Source organism: Gasterosteus aculeatus, chromosome 21, assembly GCF_964276395.1.
Source record: "Gasterosteus aculeatus chromosome 21, fGasAcu3.hap1.1, whole genome shotgun sequence".
Classification (NCBI taxonomy): domain Eukaryota; kingdom Metazoa; phylum Chordata; class Actinopteri; order Perciformes; family Gasterosteidae; genus Gasterosteus; species Gasterosteus aculeatus.
The window spans coordinates 6,036,063-6,057,382 of record NC_135708.1 but is presented as its reverse complement, the minus strand read 5'-3'; the positions used below and the strand labels follow the sequence as shown (position 1 = coordinate 6,057,382).

The 21,320-nt window shown below is 43.2% G+C and overlaps 3 protein-coding genes across 37 annotated transcripts in view; all 3 read left to right on the top strand.

The window, feature by feature from the left end:
- LOC120812009 (uncharacterized) overlaps window positions 1-21,320 on the top strand; it is a 519,303-nt gene that overhangs the window by 227,107 nt on the left and 270,876 nt on the right. The window lies entirely within an intron of this gene.
- LOC120812015 (trace amine-associated receptor 13c-like) lies at window positions 11,389-12,656 on the top strand. The gene is made up of 2 exons (XM_040167797.2): window positions 11,389-11,600; window positions 11,758-12,656. Exons 1-2 carry the CDS (start codon window positions 11,389-11,391, stop codon window positions 12,572-12,574), a joined length of 1,029 nt encoding a protein of 342 aa, XP_040023731.2. The 3' UTR covers window positions 12,575-12,656.
- LOC120812013 (trace amine-associated receptor 13c-like) lies at window positions 19,654-20,849 on the top strand. The gene is made up of 2 exons (XM_040167794.2): window positions 19,654-19,865; window positions 20,033-20,849. The coding sequence occupies exons 1-2, from the start codon at window positions 19,654-19,656 to the stop codon at window positions 20,847-20,849; spliced, it is 1,029 nt and encodes a 342-aa protein (XP_040023728.2).

Here is a 21,320-nt window from a genome sequence, read left to right as displayed (position 1 = left end):
GGTGGTAAAGCATCATTGACTTAGTTGATTATTCTTGCCCTGAAGTGCAAAACACAACGACAAATAGGAACAAGGGTAGGGCCTCATAGCAGGAAGCAGAGGTTGGACCCTTCTGATTGCACAGTCGGACTGTCTGTCTTTAACAGGAAATGATCGGACTCCGGTCCCCGCGCCGTGGGGGAGCCGCAGCAGAAAGTCACAGATAGATGACGATGTTTTACGAGTGTCTTAAAAGTGTCCTACTAGTGTTTCACCATATTTTTACTGGTGTTTTGTTGTTCAATTATATTTAGGTGTTTTAAATATAAGGGGGGACGCAGACGCTACGACCGCTGGGGGGGGTGGGGGTACCGGCGGAGTACCGCAGACGCTACGGCCGGTGGACGCTGCTGAAGCTAAGAGGGAGGGGGGGGGGCTACAGCGGGACGTTATGGCCGACACGGCTCAGGGACCGGAGCCCGATTCCTTGGCGTGAGGAATTGTATGTGTGGCCGGAGTGCGTGACACTTGAGAACCCTGTATTATTTCCTGTTAAAGACAGACAGTCCGACTGTGCAATCAGAAGGGTCCGTCCTCTGCTTCCTGCTATAAGGCCCTACCCTTTCCGTAAGAAGTTAATGTCGTTGTGTTTTCCTATTTGTCGTTGTGTTTTGCACTTCAGGGCCACTGTAGAAACAGGTTATAAAAACGCGTTCATGATCTAAACTATTATTATTAAAATGATATCCGTCTTGTCAATTCAAAGCAAGACAAAACATTTTTATTCAATAATAAAAAAGCATGCTTGGTGTATATTTTATTAAATTATGAATGAGATTACAGTTTTCACTGTACCAACCAAATAATATCTATAGATATATAGATATCTATATATATATTGTGATGTCTTGAGAGATCGGGATCGGCCTGTGAGGGGTGGGTTTATGAAGGAAAATCAATGTCAAAATCCGAGAGCGCAGATGAGCAAATGCGGAAAAGGTCTCTATTAGTTGTTTGTGTTGACACTGTGATTCCGAAAAAGACAATAAAAGTCTACCCAACAACAAAAAATGCTTACGTGTTGTAGATTGACTGGCTAAAGCCAATTATCTTAATGGTTTTTACAGGCGGTTTGAAAAATAGGACTTCTCTGCTGAATGGAACATGGTGCTTTATGATATGATATGATATATGAATGTTAACTCCTTCCTTACTAAGTGGTATCACTCATTCCTCTACAAACGTACTGGGAATGTCAGGGTGAACAGGACCTTGTCTCAATCCTTGACCATCAACACCAGTGCCCCCCAAGGGTGCGTCAGTTCACCAGTCCTGTTTGCACAGTACACTAATGAATGTACATGAAGTACTGCTAACAATAATATTGTAAAGGTTTGTGATGATACAGCCAAGTTGAGAGCGATTGTGAGGCAACGCAAAATATTCGCTCCCCGTCTGGTGTGAATGCAGCATACAGTACCTGGGCATACATATCGACAACAAATGGACATGGAGTTTTCAGGTAGAGATGTCTGCTCTAGGGTCCAAGAGCGGCTACACTTTCTGCGTAGATTGAAGGTCTTTGCTGTCAACTAGAAAATGGTGCTCCTCTTGGTTGACAGCATCCTGCGGTTTGGCATCTGAGCCTGGTTTGGTAACCTCGGAGTAGAGCTGAAAGCCCAGATCTCCCAGCAAACACAATGAAATTCATGAACGACAGCTCATCACACAGGCCCAGAAGATCATTTCAGACCCCACCCATGTCCTCCACCTTGAAGGTTCTTTCAGGCAGACGCTTCAGAGTCCCCCAGGGCAGGCTAAACAGCTTTAAGAACTGCACTGTCCCCCTGTACGTTAAGGCCCTAAATGAAGCTAGCCAGAGTCTAACTCCTGCAACGCAGACTTTTATTTTTATTTACAATTTTTTATAAATGTTATAAAAATATCTAATCACATTTTGAATGCTTATTTGTTTATTTTGCAACCCTCACAACTTTCTTAATATCGTTAAGCCGTTAAGCCTCTTGCCTTTTTTTAGTGCCACTTCTCGCTGTGGACTCTGCTATTAAGCTCCTAGCGTGCCCTCCTAACTTTGCTAGGTTTGACCCGATCTAACTCTGTTTTGCCTTCTCTTCTGAAGCAAAAGAGACTTGAATCCTTAAACTCAGTTTGTCGAAACAGCACATGGTGATTGTTCACTGATTAAGGTGTCAAGCAACGGGGGAGTGGTCAGCGCAGCCGTAGCCGACTTCCACTGACAAGGGAGTACTTAACTCGAGGTTGAGTGAAGCGTTAGCTTCAGCGTTTGCACAGCCAAGGACAAGGAAGTCAAGACGAGCTGAACAATATGGGGCACCGTTTGTAAAATGCTGCATGTTTAAAAATCTTGCGCAGTTTTGGTACATTTAGCATTATCATATGAAAAAAAAGCACGACAATATTCATGTGTCACTTTTTCGAACATTTAGAGAGAAATTCATGTAAATTCAATATTAATGTGGCTATAGAGCCGGCTCTCTCTCCTCTGTCCTCATCCTTCTGGACCTCTCTGCTGCATTTGACACAGTAAACCACCAGATCCTTATTTCCTCTCTTTAGGAACTTGGTGTCACAGGCTCTGCTCTCTCCCTTTTCTCATCCTACCTTGAATGCGGCACCTACCAGGTAACCTGGCGAGGATCTGTGTAGGAACCTTGTCCTCTTACTACTGGAGTTCCTCAGGGTTCCGTCCTGGATCCCCTCCTCATTCTCGCTCTACACCAACTCTCTCGGCGCTGTCATTCGCTCGCATGGCTTCTCCTACCACAGCTATGCCGATGACACCCAACTAATTCTCTCCTTCCCTCACTCGGACACCCAGGTGGCGGCACGGATCTCTGCCTGTCTGACTGACATCTCTCATTGGATGTCTGCTCATCATCTGAAAATCAACCCCGACAAGACTGAACTACTTCTCTTTCCGGGAAAAGATTCTCCTACACGGGACCTGACGGTTAACCTTGGCAACTTTGTTTTAACGACCACTTTGACTGCTAGGAACCTCGGCGTCACACTTGACAGCTCTCCCTGACTCCCAACATCACTGCGACAACACGATCCTGTAGATACACTCTCTACAACATCAGGAGAATACGTCCTCTTATCACTCAGAAGGCAGCGCAGATACAGATTCAGGCTCTTGTTATCTCCCGCCTGGACTACTGCAACTCCCTCCTGGCAGGTCTCCCCGCTACTGCCAGTCGACCTCTGCAGCTCATCCAGAATGCAGCAGCTCAACTGGTCTTTAACCTTCCAAAATTCTCCCACACTACTCCACTCCTCCACTCTCTTCACTGGCTACCAGTGGCTGCCCACATCCAGTGCAAGACATTGGTGCTCACGTACCATGCTGTGAATGGATCCAACGGATCCAGCTTACATCCAGGACATGGTCAAACCCTACATCCTGACCCGCACTCTCCGCTCTGCATCTGATAAACTGCTCGTCCCTCCCTCACTGAGCGCAAAACACTCGACTAGATCCCGATTCCGAAATGGTGAAACGAGCTCTCAGAAGACATCTGGACCGCAGAGAGCCTTCACATCTTCCACCGCAAACTAAAGATACACCTCGTCAAGACTCTACCTTGAGTAAAAGACTAACAAATTGTAGCACTTACATTGTACTTATAATGGCACTCGTCTACAGCAAATTGTTAATTGGCTTTTTTGATGAAATTGCACTTTTTTGTTTCTTGCTATTCTGAGTTTGTATCCCTATGGTTGAATGCACTTATTGTAAGTCGCTTAAATTAAAAGCATCAGCTAAATTACATGTAATGTAATGTAATGTAAGCAGTTGGAAGATGGATGGATGGCATATCAGGAACACAACAACACTGAGAGTCCTGGTGGCTTTCGTCACAGATTTCCTGGCAGCAGACGCAACCCGCCACCCGCCACAAATAGCCAAATAACCCTCAATTGATATGCGCACCATATTTCCAACTGAAGAAGTAATGATAATGATTACAGCAAGATGCAGAACACACATGAAGTAACCCAGATACCAGTAGGCCTCAGATGAAAGAATTTGAACCGGGATCAGCAGGATATTATTAACTAGAATATTCACATTGAAAGAAAGACATGTAATCAATGTAAATTGACAGAAAATGTAATAAGTAATGCTGAGGGTTTATATGTCTGAAGTGGGTGATAGAGATGGTGACTCAGCAGGTTGAGAGCTGTGGTGAGCAGAGAAATGAAACACAGCAGAAGGTTGACCAGCATGCCTGTCGGACTGAGGCTTCCTGCAGGAACTGTTGTCTCTCGCTTTGTTATTAACTAAATACCAACTTACCACCTAATCCTTATTGTTGAAGATTTGTTGTACATTGTAGACTACTGAGTGTTCTGTAATGTCTCCTCTCTGAATGGAAAGTGAACCGAAGCCACTGCAGGAAGTTGAGTGGTACCAATCAAGAGAGACAGTGGACAGTGGTACCAATCAAGTCAGATAAAGAAAAATAATGATTGATATTAATAAATTATTTGTCATATAGCTTTAAGTAAGTGCCATTGTAAGTGCTAACTAGTCCACGTCTAGTCAGTAGATGGTTTTTGATGTCCCTATGTCATTGGGGAGCTCATTCGACCATTTAGGAGCCAGAACAGCAAACAGTCGAGATGTTATGGAGTGATTAACTATTTGTGAGGGACCAACAAGCAGATTGGCAGATGCAGAGCAAAGTGAGCGATCAGCGGCGTAAAGTTTGACTATGTTCTGGATGTGGACTGATCTGTTAGCTGCAAGATACGCAAAAACAATTGTTTTGAAACGAATGTGGGAAGCCACTGGTGACCAGTGAAGGTAGCGGAGGAGCAGAGAAGTATGGGTGAATTTAGGTTAAAGACCACCAAGGTGTTACATTCTGGATGAGCTGCAGAGGTCGGATGGTGCTGGCAGGTTGACCTTGACAGAGTCTTGGGGGACCCCAGTGGTGAGAGGACAAGGTTCCCAAGTACCCAGTAGGTGTGGTCGTTGAGATATGATGAGAGAAGGGAGAAAGTAGAGCCTGAGACACCAAGTTCCCGTAAGGGAGAAATAATGATTGGGTGGTTCAATCTGTCAAATGCAGCAGACCTCTCCTGTTTCTGTCCACAACTGTCGCGAGAAGGCAACACATTGGCTGTTTTGTGCCTTTCTCTTTCCCATTTCAGAGCATGATGGAAATAGGGATATTTAGAATACATAAGTTTAAAAAAACGAAGTAAAATACAAGCAGAATCCCGATAGAGATGGATGAAACAGTAAGGGGGGTGAGGGGGGGGTTACTGAGTGTTGGTCGAGTGAACTTTGTACCAACACTTGTACATGCAGATTCATACTTTTCTTTTACATTGTGTACTGCTCAAAGGAAACAGTGAACCAACTTAGAAAACTTTTTGAAAGCAATTGCTGTGCAACTGTGTACATTACAGTTGACATGTGTGAGACAAGCATAACAAATATTTATATGATAAATAAGCAGGTTTTTTTGGCTTTGATCAAGTCTTTAAAGATACTGCAGCTCAAGACGTTTCGATGTAATGCAAATTACAATTTAGAAAAAGAAACCTTCCAGGCTTTTTTCAAGAAGCCTTTCAAACATTTTCATGTTTCATGGTGTGATGGCCATCCCGTCTTTAAATGTCCTGTCAATGCATGATATGTCACGGTGTGGTGCACTTCCTGTCTTATTTTGTAGTTTTCTGCCATTCGTGTCCCCGGGTAACTTCACTCCCTGCCTGGTCCTGTCATCGTCTGTGATTGTCGGATTGTTTCCACCTGTGTCCAATCACCTGCACCTCCCTTGTGTGTGTCTCCTGTCGCGTCATTGTTTATCGTCGTGGATGTTCGTAGGTCCGGCCTGCGGTTTTTCCCCTGGTTCGTGTGCGTTTTTGCATGTTGGCCTTTTGCTTTTGCCTTTTGGTCGATTATTAAAGTCGCTTTTTTTTGTTTAAGAAGTCTGCACTTGAGTCCTCCCTCCTACCCTACTCTGACAGAATGACGCCACCATGGGACTGCCCGCTGCCAGACTACGGTCCAGACTACATGGATGTTAGGAGCCCGTTCTGGCAGCTGAAAACAGAGCTATCAGCTCGCCTGCCTCGAGCTCCAGGACCTCCTTAACCCAAGACTGAGGAGCAAGCGGAAGAAGAGATCTCCCGTTCACGCTGGGCCGCCGCAGCACCTTCCTTGTGTATTTAAGCAGTGTGTGTTGTTTGTCACTTGTGGCGTCATTGTCCTTTGTCACGGATGTCTACCGTCTGGATGATCCTAGTTCCTGCCAGCCTTTTTTTTTCTCCCCCGGTTTGTGTGGGTGTTTTTGCCCGTTGGCCTTTTACTTTGGAGTTTTTGACTATTAAAGTCTTTTGCGTTAAAGTCTGCGTTTGAGTCCTGCCTTCCTATCCAACCCTGACATGATAGCTAAATATTGTAACCCTTGGTCTCACTCTGTCACTGTCACACCCTTGAAAGTCAAACCTGGTCAGGGCCCGTGGTCACATAAGGATGAAATTAAACTTGTAAGCGTCACTGAATGTAGCGCGACCACACAGAAGCCATTAATCCCATGACTGTCTTACAAATACTAACCACAACATCTTAATATCATTATGAGACATCACAATTTAATGCAGCAACATTTCACTCAGGCGTTCAATACCACGTCTGTGATTCTTTTTTTATTTTAGGCTATGCTACGGAAATGAGGGTAGACTGACATTACCCTCTCCTAAAGTCTTTGTGCTCTCCCTTCCCACAGGCTTCTGTGGATGGTGGTTCTATCTGATGGTGGTTGCCCCTGCAGTGGTCCTGCTGTGCGCCTGGCTTACTACTCATAATTACTTGAATAATTTCTGTCGTAGGAATTGCATGTATTATACATTGTTCATTCTGTACACATGGCTTTTTGGGGAGTTTTTCCTGTGATGATGGTGGGTTTCGGGACAGAGGATGTCGTGTGTTTACAGACTGTAAAGCCCTGAGGCTAATTTGTAATTTGCGATTTTGGGCTATACAAAATATAATGAATTGTATTTATTCTGACCCACAGCACTGGGTATGTCATATATCTAATACTTCAAACGGTTTGGTGGTCGGGGTTCCCAGGCTGGATACCGACGAACAGTCAATTCTTTGGGTGAGGATACCCCAGGGTTGCCAGGCAGCGACATCGGTGTAGATGGGGATGCCATAGACTCGGCCATTGGAGAAACTCTGTCTAGAGCGATAGAAGCAGACTTTGGAATTTGTGCTGGCACACTGATGGTGATAGTTACCTCAGTGGGAAGTTGTGGCACTGGTTGGGGACACCCCCCCAGGTGAAGACAACACTGGAGTTGCTATTTGCTGTAGCAGTTGATCTTTGTGTCTCCTCCAGACCATGTCCTCAGCTGTTCGGACCGTGTAAGAAACAGGATCTGCCTGCCCACACCTCACTGACCTGCTCCAGCACCACAATCCCGCCTTGTAAACCACGTAAAGCGTCTTTGTGTCACATCTGTATTTCAAATTGGGTTTTTGTCCCGTCTCCACGTTTATTTTGAGACTTTGTTTTATTTTGGAAATTAACTCCTCTGGTTTCAGGTTCCTTCCTCATGTGTCACCGGTCTACTTTGTTATTTTCTCCTTTCCTCGCTAAGAGAGGGTTTTGAGAAACTTTGAAAAGCGCTATATAACTAAAATGTACTAAATAATAATAACATTATTAATCACATGCCCCAAGTACTCTATTAAAAGTAAAATTTAAAGAATTTGCACTTAGCCTTGCGGACTATATATTCTTTTAGTCTTTGCAGGGTGGCATCAAAATTCCTCAAGTTCTCTTCCTCAGTCTTCCCCGTGACTAAGATATCTGTCACGGGATGCGGGGAGGCAGGACTCAGATGCAGAGTTCTTAAACAAAAGAGACTTTAATAGGCAAAAGGCAAAAGGCCAATGGGCAAAACACACACCAGAACCGGGGCAAAAAGGCAGGCAGGAAAGAGGAACATCAAGGACCATAGACAATGACGCAACAAATGACAAGAGACACACACTGCTTAAATATACTAGGGAGTAGCAGGTGATTGGACACAAGTGGAAACAATCCGACAATCACAGGGGATGACCGGACAAGGCAGGAAGTGAAGTTACCGAGGGAGACAAGAAGCAGAAAACAACAAAATAAGACAGGAAATAAACCCCAAACCGTGACAATATCGTCCAGGTAGCACTGTACTCCAGACTTTTTATTACAGGATCTATGGGCGTTGCCAGTCAGTCACACTAACCGGCTCAAGCACACCAGTCTCTACTAACGATTGTAACTCTGCTTCCAGTTTTGGTCTAAGAGCATAGGGCACCGCTCAGGCTTTATGAACCTTGGTTTGCTACCAAGTTTCGTCATGATGTTCTTCATGCTTCCCAGTTCGTCTTTAAAAACCACTGTGTACTCTTCTAGGACTGCATTTAGACCTGGTTCCGCCTTGGAGATCATGAAGATGGTTGACTAGTCAAAACGCATCTTTTCCCGCCATGCACGACCACAGAGATGGATAATTGCCTTGCATGATGTAGCTGTTTGCTTATTCAGTTTGACCGCTACCTCAACTATTAGAAATCTGTTGTTTCTGTTCGGCCGTGTCAGCAAGGCATAAAAACATAAATTGGTTGTTCCACGGAACCATGTCAGTAAGGCATGAAAAAGATGAATCGGTTGTCTCCGTCTGAGCCGTGGCAGTAGGCCTTAGAAACGGAGATCGGGAGGTTTTGAGCCATGTGGCACTGTTCCACCAGTGTAGGTCTTTAAGAGGATGTTAGACTTTTTCAATGGGATATGTTTTAATGCCTTGTTGTAGATGCGGTCTGACACAATTGAAACTGCTGCCCCAGTGTCACTCTCCATGTGAGTGGGTTGCCCTTCCAATAATGGAGTAACCCAGTACCCCTGTGGCCCTCCCTTAATGGTCAATATGTGAGCTCTCCAATCATCTGAGCTGCCACTATATCCAGATTCTGGATATTGCCATTCTGGTATTCCACATTATACACACGTTTTTTTCGCGTTTTGGTGGCTGAGGCTCTTTGTTATCCTTTTATTCTTGCATGCGCGTACGAAGTGACCCTTTTTCCCGCATATCCTACAATCTAGGTCTTTGCTCTAGCATTAAGAATCTATATGTCCCATCTTATCACAGCTGTAGCATTTAATTTGCTTTTCATAAGTTTTATTTGCAATCTTATGAAGTGTGGTACTTGAGCTTAGCTGATGTGCCTCTTTAGCTGCCATCTCCATGGACACGCTTGTTTCCACTGCCCTGTCCAGTGTCAATGCCTTTTCCGTAAGCAATCTTTTCTGTATGGCTTCGCTGCTGAGACCACACACCCGTAGGGTTGGGTACCGAAAACCGGTACCATATTGGTACAGGTTCCTATACGACAGGTACCTACCGTACCGAAACACAACGCAGATTTCGGCCCTTGCTTTCGGTGCCTGAGCCAAATTGAAAAACTTTATTTACAGTCTGATGACTGATAGCTTACCGCTTGTGTAGCTACAGCAACTTGCTAGCCATCCAGTTATATTTATTTAAGGTTGAGTCAGTGTTTCCCTCTGTTACTAAAGTCTGGAGGTGTTTTGGCAGCGTGCGGCATTATCGCGCACACGCATACACAGGAGAGCACACGCTGACCAGCGGACACAGAGCGCACGTCCGCAACAACCACCCCCCCTCCCCTCGGACGGTCCCCCATCGAAATATTAAACCGAGGGTTTAGCGTTGTTCCTTCGGTGTTGTTCCTCAATATGCCACATTGAGCTGCAGACACGTGACTCTATATCCTTACGCGAATGATGGAAGATTGCTTAGATCTTTTACGAAGCAAAGCGTTAACTGAATCATATATCACACGGTAGATAAACGATGCTCTTGTGCCTGTTAGGTAGACACACCATCCACTACTCTTACTATGTGTGGGGCATCACCCCCCCCCCTTAAAGTCGTGGTCTCACTAAGAACCACAGTTCCCCACTCAACATTACATTGAATAAAATCTATCACACAGTAGATAAACGATGCTCTTGTGCCTCATGCAGCTCTTCTCTGTTGCACCTGCAATCATGAGGTCAATAAATCGAGAGGTTAATCCAACATAAATGCTTTTCAATATTTGTTAAATATTTTTAGTTCCTGCACAGAGCAGAAATCTAAAATTAAATGATTAACATTCCCCAAATTCCAATAAACTAATAGATAAACTACACACTCTCACAGAGGGGAAACATTAAGTGTACTTCAAAGCCATAGTTTGAAGCCAAGTGTTTTCATTTACATTAACATTATTGTTTAAACTGTTAATATATTAGTCTAGGCACCGTTTAGTCACCGGTATCGTTTGGTTTAGCATCGGTATCGGAAAAAAACAAAAAACAATACCCATTCGTACACACGCTCGTGTACGCACTCCATGGTTGAATCAGTTCATCAAAAGCACCAACGCTCTCTTATCCCCGCCATTTCTTCAAACTTTTTCTTCCCATTCGTTGAATTGGCTGTACTCCCAATTCTTCCCTCTACCACTCTTGTGTCGTCTCTCCTCTCCTCTTGTAGACTGTAGGTTTTGGGAGCTTGCTAGCATGGCAGTCTTAACGGTATCCACAAAAAGTTTTTGTTTCTTTTTTCTGTCGATTCCAGTATTTCCAGCTCTAAACACGTCCTCCTAGTCCTACAAACACGCATGTATTTGTCGTCCTCGTCGCCAGTTTTCTATCTTGGTAATAATTGTATTACCCCAGAATAAAACCATGCTAGTCAGAGTAGGATTTATTGTGTCTTTACTTCACTCGCGTGCATACAACACAGTACACATACTATTCCCCTGATGTAATGGGTCTGTTACTACGGGTGTCAGCGAGAAACATAATTCGAGGATACAAAACATTCCCCAAAGCTCCAATATTGACCCCTTGTTCTTCCGTATCTACACATGCTGTCGGACACATTATCAATGTACTGTGTTGAGTACCAATAGTACGCAAGTGTACATATTGAAAGACGGAAATAAGCGATCTTCATGGGTTCTTATGTTGTTAGTCCAAAAGCAAGCCTTGTATGTCCCAAAAAATAACGTATATGGCCTCTGTAAAAAGATCTGTCCTGAGGAACGCATATTTGGGGTTTTGTAATGTGAATTGCTGTTCTTCATCGCAGAACATGCTGGAAACCTTAACTGTTTCTAAATACGTGAAGGAGGAAGAGGGGGGGGGGGGGGGGGGGTGATTTACAGAGAAAAGACAGATGAAACAGTAAGGCAGGAGTTTGGTCCTTCCCTCTATGAAAGAGTTGTCTCCAGAGTGAAATCGAAGGAGGGATGTGGAAGAAGAAAAGAGCTTCATCAGTTGCATGACGAGCACAGCAGCATTGTGTCTCCTCTCTCTGAGAATGAAAAGTCTTGAAGAAGATGAACTTTGCTTTCCTCATCTCCTCAACTCCTCCTGCAAGAAGGCCGTGAATCCTCACTTTGTATTTATGCTCACTTACATTTTATTATCCTCCATCTCTCTGCTCACTGTGACTCTCAACCTGCTGGTCATCGTCTCCATCTCCCACTTCAAGTATTCAGATATTTGATCTATTTGCTAGCTAAAAACAAATGGTTAATGGTTTAACTCATTAGAACTCCAACTTGAATGAAAAAATGTGTTTAATCTCTTGATATGACAGTTTTTTGCTACCAATAATGACAATCTTGTTGTCTTCTTATTTCCTAAGGCAGCTCCACACCCCCACCAACCTCCTCCTGCTCTCTCTGGCCGTCTCAGACTTCTTTGTGGGCCTCATCTTGTTCTTTCAAATAATGCTTATAGATGGGTGCTGGTTTCTAGGTGACCTTATGTGTACTCTTTATATTGTTTTGGACTATATTGTTGTTTCTTCCTCAGTAGGAACCATGGTGCTCATATCAGTTGACCGATATGTGGCTATTTGTGAGCCTCTTCATTATTCTAAAAAAGTCACACAAAAAAGAGTTAATATCTGTGTTTGTCTGTGTTGGACATGTTCTGCTTTCCTTCTAATTCTGCTGCTAAGAGATAACCTGAAAAAAAACGGCAGGTATACTTCCTGCATTGGAGAGTGTGTCATTGAGATTAACTACGTTGCTGAACTTGCAGATTTCTTTTTGACTTTTATTGGTCCCGTCACTGTCATCATAGTTCTGTATATGAGAGTCTTTGTGGTTGCTGTGACTCAGGCTCGTGCCATGAGGCCTCATGTTGCAGCTTTACCTCTTAAGTTTTCAATGAACATAACTGCTAAAAAATCTGAAATGAAAGCTGCCAGGACTCTTGGTGTAGTTATTGTCGTCTTTCTGTTGTGCGTCTGCCCATATTATTGTTTTGCCCTTCCAGGCCAGGACAGCTTGATCAATTTCTCGTCTGCTAACATTGTAATATGTGTGTTTTATTTCAACTCGTGTCTCAACCCTCTGATCTATGCCTTTTTTTACCCCTGGTTTAGAAAATCTATGAAGCTCATTGTTACTCTTAAGATACTGCAGCCTGGCTCATGTGAGAGAAACCTGCTGTAGAGACACTGAGTCTTAGTCGAGTGAACTTTGTACCAACACTTGTACATGCAGACTATACTTGTCTCTTTTCATTGTGTACTGCTCAAAGGAAACAGTGAACCAACTTAGAAAACTTTTGAAAGCAATTAGGAATCAAGAATAAAGTCTGTTGTACACAGGTGAGATGGGAAAAAGAATGACATGAGGTCACATAAGATATTCTTGGTTGAAACATTACTGTATATGTGCTGTGCACTGTACCTTTCAGCTGTTAGGCATCTTGATATAAGATAACATTATGGAATCATTATATTTTACCATTAAGTGTTACCTGACATGTGTGAGACAAGCATAATAAATATTTATATGATAAATATGTTTTTTTGGCTTTGATCAAGTCTTTAAAGATACTGCAGCGTAAGATGTTTAGATGTAATGCAAATAAAACTTTCCAATTTAGAAAAAGAAACCTTCCAGGCTTTTTTCAAGAAGCCTTTCAAACATTTTCATATTGGTGTGTAAACATCAATGACATAATCGATTATCTGTAACGGGTAATAAAAACTGTGCTCGGTTCAACTCGGTTAGTCCGTTCAGTGGGAGGTGCATTAATATCCATTCTCTCTCATATAAGTTTACAAAATAATTGCAATCTACAGTGACTGAAAATAACTAATAATACATTTTCATAGAGAACAACCATTAGGAATAAATCGAACAATAACTCGTGTGTTTTTTGGGGGATTACAAAAATAGGAACTAAATATTGACCCTGAAATCTGAATGCACAGAGATACTGTGCAGCAGGCACATCGCTTGTTAAAAATTGACGTTATGTCAAACCTATTTGGTTAACCTGTTAATTAGTATGAAAGGTCTCTTATTCTATATTTGTCACACTTTTACACATAACAAGTCAGTGGGAAATAGTATGACTGAATTGTTGGGCTGTAATTGATAAGAATCATGTTAAAAGTTGCACGGAAAATCCAAACTATACTCTGAAAGTATTAACTCATGATGTTCACTACCTGTTACTCGTCTCCCCGCCAAAAATGATAACATTTCAATCACATAACTATTTATTCATTAATAGTTATGGTACCATCAATATGCTCACTGTAAATTTTGTTAAATGGAGAGTGTAGTTTTCACTGTACAACCCAAATAATTCATATTTACATTTGGGGTAATATAGTTCTTTACAATTCACCAAGTTGTAGCTGTCACTTTCACTCTGTCACTGTCACACCCTTAAGTCGAACCTGGTCAGTACCCGTGGTCACATAAGGATGAAATTAAACCAACTTGTAAGCGTCACTGAATGTAGCGCGACCGCACAGAAGCCATTAATCCCATGTCTGTCTAACAAATAATAACCAGAACATTTTAATATCATGAGACATCACAATTTAATGCAGCAACATTTCACTCAGACGTTCAATACCACGTCTGTGATTCTTTTTATTTTAGGCTATGCTATGGAAATGAGGGTAGACTGCCTCAAATACAGACATTACCCTGGGGTTTATTTGGCGTTACTTGTTGTTCCTATAGTTCTAAAAAGTAGGCTGGGGGCCAGAGCCTTCAGTTATCAAGCTCCTCTTTTGTGGAACCAGCTTCCACTTTCAGTCCGCGGGGGCAGATTCGGTCAGCTCTTTTAAAGTAAAACTTAAAACTTTCCACTTTAATTTTGCCTATAGTTAGGGCTGGCTCAGGTTAGCCCGGACCAGCCCTTAGTCAAGCTGCTATAGGCTTAGACTACCGGGGGACTTCTTAGGAGACACTAAGTTCCTCTCTCACGCTCTCGTTGCACAATAATTCACGTTTTAGTTTTTTGTGCTTTCTCCCCTAACAGGTCTCCGTAGATTGTAGTTTCTTCTGGACCCTGGTCCCGCCCCTGCTGACGCCTGCTGCTGCCATCATTATTATTTTAGATATTAATCATATTACTGTACTCTTAAACCAACATTACCCTCTCCTAAAGTCTTTGTGCTCTCCCCACAGGCTTCTGTGGATGGTGGTTCTATCTGATGGTGGTTGCCCCTGCAGTGGTCCTGCTGTGCTCCTGGCTTACTACTCACAATTACTTGAATCATTTCTGTCATAGGAATTGCATGTATTATACATTGTTCATTCTGTACACATGGCATCCATTGTAGTCTGTCCATCCCGGCAGTGGGATCCATCCTCTGACGTTCTCCCTTAGGTTTCTTCCTTTTTTTTTCCGCTTTGAAGGGTTTTTTCATTTTTGGGGAGTTTTTCCTGTGATGATGGTGGGTTTCGGGACAGAGGATGTTGTGTGTTTACAGACTGTAAAGCCCTGAGGCAAATTTGCGATTTTGGGCTATACAAAATAAAATGAATTGAATTCATTCTGACCCACAGCACTGGGTATGTCATATATCTAATACTTCAAGCGGTTTGGTGGTCGGGGTTCCCAGGCTGGATACCGACGAACAGTCAATTCTTTGGGTGAGGATACCCCAGGGTTGCCAGGCAGCGACATCGGTGTAGATGGGGATGCCATAGACTCGGCCATTGGAGAAACTCTGTCTAGAGCGATAGAAGCAGACTTTGGAATTTGTGCTGGCACACTGATGGTGATAGTTACCTCAGTGGGAAGTTGTGGCACTGGTTGGGGACACCCCCCCAGGTGAAGACAACACTGGAGTTGCTATTTGCTGTAGCAGTTGATCTTTGTGTCTCCTCCAGACCATGTCCTCAGCTGTTCGGACCGTGTAAGAAACAGGATCTGCCTGCCCACACCTCACTGACCTGCTCCAGCACCACAATCCCGCCTTGTAAACCACGTAAAGCGTCTTTGTGTCACATCTGTATTTCAAGTTGGGTTTTTGTCCCGTCTCCACGTTTATTTTGAGACTTTGTTTTATTTTGGAAATGAACTCCTCTGGTTTCAGGTTCTTTGCCCTTCCTCATGTGTCACCGGTCTACTTTGTTATTTTCTCCTTTCCTCACTAAGAGAGGCTTTTGAGAAACTTTGAAAACTGCTATATAACTAAAATGTACTAAATAATAATATTAATCACATGCCCCAAGTACTCTATTAAAAGTAAAATTCAAGGAATTTGCACTTAGCCTTGCGGACTATATTCTTATAGTCTTTGCAGGGTGGCATAAAAATTCCTCGAGTGCTCTTCCTCAGTCTTCCCTGTGACTAAGATATCTGTCACGGGATGCGGGGAGGCAGGACTCAGATGCAGAGTTCTTAAACAAAAGAGACTTTAATAGTCAAAAGGCAAAAGGCCAATGGGCAAAACACACACCAGAACCGGGGCAAAAAGGCAGGCAGGAAAGAGGAACATCAAGGACCATAGACAATGACGCAACAAATGACAAGAGACACACACTGCTTAAATATACTAGGGAGGTGCAGGTGATTGGACACAAGTGGAAACAATCAGACATTCACAGGGGATGACCGGACAAGGCAGGAAGTGAAGTTACCGAGGGAGACAAGAAGCAGAAAACAACAAAATAAGACAGGAAATAAACCCAAAACCGTGACAATATCGTCCAGGTAGCACTGTACTCCAGACTTTTTATTACAGGATCTATGGGCGTTGCCAATTCAGTCACACTAACCGGCTCAAGCACACCAGTCTCTACTAACGATTGTAACTCTGCTTCCAGTTTTGGTCTAAGAGCATAGGGCACCGCTCAGGCTTTTATGAACCTTGGTTTGCTACCAAGTTTAGTGATGATGTTCTTCATGCTTCCCAGTTCGTCTTTAAACACCACTGTGTACTCTTCTAGGACTGCATTTAGACCTGGTCCCGCCTTGGAGATCATGAAGATGATTGACTAGTCAAAACGCATCTTTTCCCGCCATGCACGACCACAGAGATGGATAATTGCCTTGCATGATGTAGCTGTTTGCTTATTCAGTTTGACCCCTACCTCAACTATTAGAAATCTGTTGTTTCTGTTCGGCCGTGTCAGTAAGGCATAAAAACATAAATCGGTTGAAGCACAAGGTTGTTGGTTCGATTCCAGGCTGCCCCATGTTCCATGTCGAAGTGTCCCTGAGCAAGACACCTAACCCCTAATTGCTTCCCGGGCAAAATGTGAAAAAGCCATGGGTTTAAAGTGTAATGTAAGTCACTTTGGATAAAAGCGTCTGCTAAATGACCTGTAATGTAATGTTTTAATGCCTTGTTGTAGATGCGGTCTGACACAATTGAAACTGCTGCCCCAGTGTCACTCTCCATGTAAGTGGGTTGCCCTTCCAATAATGGAGTAACCCAGTAGCCCTGTGGCCCTCCCTTAAATGGTCAATATGTGAGCTCTCCAATCATCTGAGCTGCCACTATATCCAGATTCTGGATATTGCCATTCTGGTATTCCACATTATACACACGTTTTTTTTCCAACAACGTTTTGGTGGCTGAGGCTCTTTGTTATCCTTTTATTCTTGCATGCACGTACGAAGTGACCCTTTTTCCCACATATCCTACAATCTAGGTCTTTGCTCCAGCATTCAGACGCTATATGTCCCATCTTATTACAGCTGTAGCATTTAATTTGCTTTTCATGAGTTTCATTTGCAATCTTATGAAGTCTGGTACTTGAGCTTAGCTGATGTGCCTCTTTAGCTGCCATCTCCTTGGACACGCTTGTTTCCACTGCCCTGTCCAGTGTCAATGCCTTTTCCGTAAGCAATCTTTTCTGTATGGCTTCGCTTCTGAGACCACATACCCGTAGGGTTGGGTACCGAGAACCGGTACCATATTGGTACAGGTTCCTATACGACAGGTACCCACCGTACCGAAACACAACGCAGATTTCGGCCCTTGCTTTCGGTGCCTGAGCCAAATTGAAAAACTTTATTTACAGTCTGATGACTGATAGCTTACCGCTTGTGTAGCTACAGCAACTTGCTAGCCATCCAGTTATATTTATTTAAGGTTGAGTCAGTGTTTCCCTCTGTTATTAAAGTCTGGAGGTGTTTTGGCAGCGTGCGGCACTATCGCGCACACGCATACACAGGAGAGCACGCGCTGACCAGCGGACACAGAGCGCACGTCCGCAACAACCACCCCGCCTCCCCTCGGACGGTCCCCCATCGAAATATTAAACCGAGGGTTTAGCGTTGTTCCTTCGGTGTTGTTCGTCATTATGCCACATTGAGCTGCAGACACGTGACTCCATTTCCTTACGCGAATGACAGAAGATCACTTAGATCTTTTACGGAGCAAAGCGTTAACTGAATATAGAAATAATAAATTATATCACACGGTAGATAAACGATGCTCTTGTTCCTGCTGGGTAGACACACCATCCACTACTCTTACTATGTGTGGGGCATTACCCCCCCCTTAAAGTCGTGGTCTCACTAAGAACCATAGTTCCCCACTCAACATTACATTGAATAAAATCTATCACACAGTAGATAAACGATGCTCTTGTGCCTCATACAGCTCTTCTCTGTTGCACCTGCAATCATGAGGTCAATAAATCGAGAGGTCAATCAAACATAAATGCTTTTCAATATTTCCATCCATCCATCGTCAAACCACTTATCCTGCACACAGGGTCGCGGGGGGGCTGGAGTCCATCCCAGCCAACTTCGGGCGATAGACAGGGTACATCCTAGATTGGTCGCCAGCCAATCGCAGGGCTACACTCTCACACTTCTACGGGCAATTTAAAGTCCCCAATTAACCTGATCCCCAAAGCATGTCTTTTGACTGTGGGAGGAAGCCAGAGAACCCGGAGAGAACCCACGCAGACACGGGGAGAACATGCAGACTCCACACCGAAAGGCCACTGGGCGGAATCGAACCCAGGACCTTCTTGCTGTGAGGCGACAGTGCTAACCACCACGCCACCGTGCCGACCGCTTTTCAATATTTGTTAAATATTTTTAGTTCCTGCACAGAGCAGAAATCTGAAATTAAATGTTTAACATTCCCCAAATTCCAATAAACTAATAGATAAACTACACGCTCTCACAGAGGGGAAACATTAAGTGTACTTCAAAGCCATAGTTTGAAGCCAAGTGTTTTCATTTACATTAACATTATTGTTTAAACTGTTAATATATTTATCAGTTTAGGCACGGGTATCGTTTGGTTTAGCATCGCTATCGGAAAAAAACAAAAACGATACCCAATCCTACACACGTTCATGTACGCACTCCATGGTTCAATCTGTTCATCAAAAGCACCAACGCTCGCTTATCCCCGCCATTTCTTCAATCTTTTTCTTCCCATTTATTGAATTTGCTGTACTCCCAATTCTTCACTCTACCACTCCTGTGTCGTCTCTCCTCTCCTTTTGTAGACTCGGTTTGGGAGCTTGCTAGCATGGCAGTCTTAACGGTATCCACCAAAAGTTTTTTTTTCTTTTTTCTGTCGATTCCAGTATTTCCAGCTCTAAACACGTCCTCCTAGTCCTACAAACACGCATGTATTTGTCGTCCTCGTCGCCAGTTTTCTATCTTGGTAATAATTGTATTACCCCAGAATAAAACCATGCTAGTCAGAGTAGGATTTATCGTGTCTTTACTTCACTCGCGTGCATACAACACATACTATTCCCCTGATGTAATGCGTCTGTTACTACGGGTGTCAGCGAGAAACATAATACCATGATACAAAACATTCCCCAAAGCTCCAATATTGACCCCTTGTTCTTCCATATCTACACATGCTGTAGGACACATCAACAATGTACTGTGTTGAGTACCAATAGTATGCAAGTGTACATATTGAAAGACGTAAATAAGCGATCTTCATGGGTTCTTATGTTGTTAGTCCAAAAGCAAGCCTTGTATGTCCCAAAAAATAACGTATATGGCCTCTGTAGATAGATAGATAGATAAAGATCTGTCCTGAGGAACGCAGATTTGGGGTTTTGTAATGTGCATTGCTCTTCTTCATCGCAGAGCATGATGGAAATCTTAACTGTTTCTAAATACGTGAAGGAGGGGGGGGGGGGGGGGGGGGGGGTGATGTACAGAGAAAAGACAGATGAAACAGTAAGGCAGGAGTTTGGTCCTTCCCTCTATGAAAGAGTTGTCTCCAGAGTGAAATCGAAGGAGGGATGTGGAAGAAGAAAAGAGCTTCATCAGTTGCATGACGAGCACAGCAGCATTGTGTCTCCTCTCTCTGAGAATGAAAAGTCTTGAAGAAGATGAAATTTGCTTTCCTCATCTCCTCAACTTCTCCTGCAGGAAGGCCGTGAATCCTCACTTTGTATTTATGCTCACTTACATTTTATTATCCTCCATCTCTCTGCTCACTGTGACTCTCAACCTGCTGGTCATCATCTCCATCTCCCACTTCAAGTATTCAGATATTTGATCTATTTGCTAGCTAAAAAGAAATGGTCAATGGTTTAACTCATAATTAGAACTCCAACTTGAATGAAAAAATGAAATATGTTTTTAATCTCTTGATGTGACAGTTTTTTGCTACCAATAATGACAATCTTGTTGTCTTCTTATCTCCTAAGGCAGCTCCACACCCCCACCAACCTCCTCCTGCTCTCTCTGGCCGTCTCAGACTTCTTTGTGGGCCTCATCTTGTTATTTCAAACAATGCTTATAGATGGGTGCTGGTTTCTAGGTGACTTCATGTGTATCCTATATATTTTTCTGAACTATATTGTTGTTTCTTCCTCAGTCGGAACCATGGTGCTCATATCAGTTGACCGATATGTGGCTATTTGTGAGCCTCTTCATTATTCCAACAAAGTCACACAAAAAAGAGTTAATATCTGTGTTTGTCTGTGTTGGACATGTTCTGCTTTCCTTCTAATTCTGCTGCTAAAAGATAACCTGAAAAAAAACGGCAGGTATACTTCCTGCATTGGAGAGTGTGTCATTGTGGTTAACTACATTGCTGAACTTGCAGATTTCTTTTTGACTTTTATTGGTCCCGTCACTGTCATCATAGTTCTGTATATGAGAGTCTTTGTGGTTGCTGTGACTCAGGCTCGTGCCATGAGGCCTCATGTTGCAGCTTTACCTCTCAAGTTTTCAATGAACATAACTGCGAAAAAATCTGAAATGAAAGCTGCCAGGACTCTTGGTGTAGTTATTGTCGTCTTTCTATTGTGCGTCTGCCCATATTATTGTTTCGCCCTCTCAGGCCACGACAGCTTGATCAGTCTCTCGTCTGTTAACATTCTAATATGTGTGTTTTATTTCAACTCGTGTCTCAACCCTCTGATCTATGCCTTTTTTTACCCCTGGTTTAGAAAATCTATGAAGCTCATTGTTACTCTTAAGATACTGCAGCCTGGCTCATGTGAGAGAAACCTGCTGTAGAGACACTGAGTCTTGGTCGAGTGAACTTTGTACCAATACTTGTGCATGCAGATCATACTTGTCTCTTTTTATTGTGTACTGCTCAAAAGAAATAGTGAACCAACTTAGAAAACTTCAGAAAGCAATCAGGAATCAAGAATAAAGTCTCGAGAGTCAAAGTCTTTTCTGTAAATTGTTCCAATGGCTAAAAGTACAACTTCATATGGAAGGAAGTTGTAAACTTCTTGTAATCTTATAATCTGTTTAAAGACCCAACATCGTACGACCACAGGAAAGAACAACTCTTTGTCATGGTACAATGTAATGTCATGTTACCTATTCTTAGGCCCAGGTTGTAACCTTTGTTGGTTTAAGTCAGAGACTATTTATTCTTTCCCATCTCCCCCACACAGCTGTGTTGCACACAGATTATATGGGGAAAAGAATGACACGAGGTCACATAAGATATTCTTGGTTGAAACATTACTGTAT

Coding starts and splice junctions, on each gene's coding strand:
- LOC120812015 (XM_040167797.2), top strand. CDS start 11,389: ATGACGAGCACAGCAGCATTGTGTCTCCTCTCTCTGAGAATGAAAAGT. Junction 11,601..11,757: donor GTCTCCATCTCCCACTTCAA/GTATTCAGATAT, acceptor TTATTTCCTAAG/GCAGCTCCACACCCCCACCA.
- LOC120812013 (XM_040167794.2), top strand. CDS start 19,654: ATGACGAGCACAGCAGCATTGTGTCTCCTCTCTCTGAGAATGAAAAGT. Junction 19,866..20,032: donor ATCTCCATCTCCCACTTCAA/GTATTCAGATAT, acceptor TTATCTCCTAAG/GCAGCTCCACACCCCCACCA.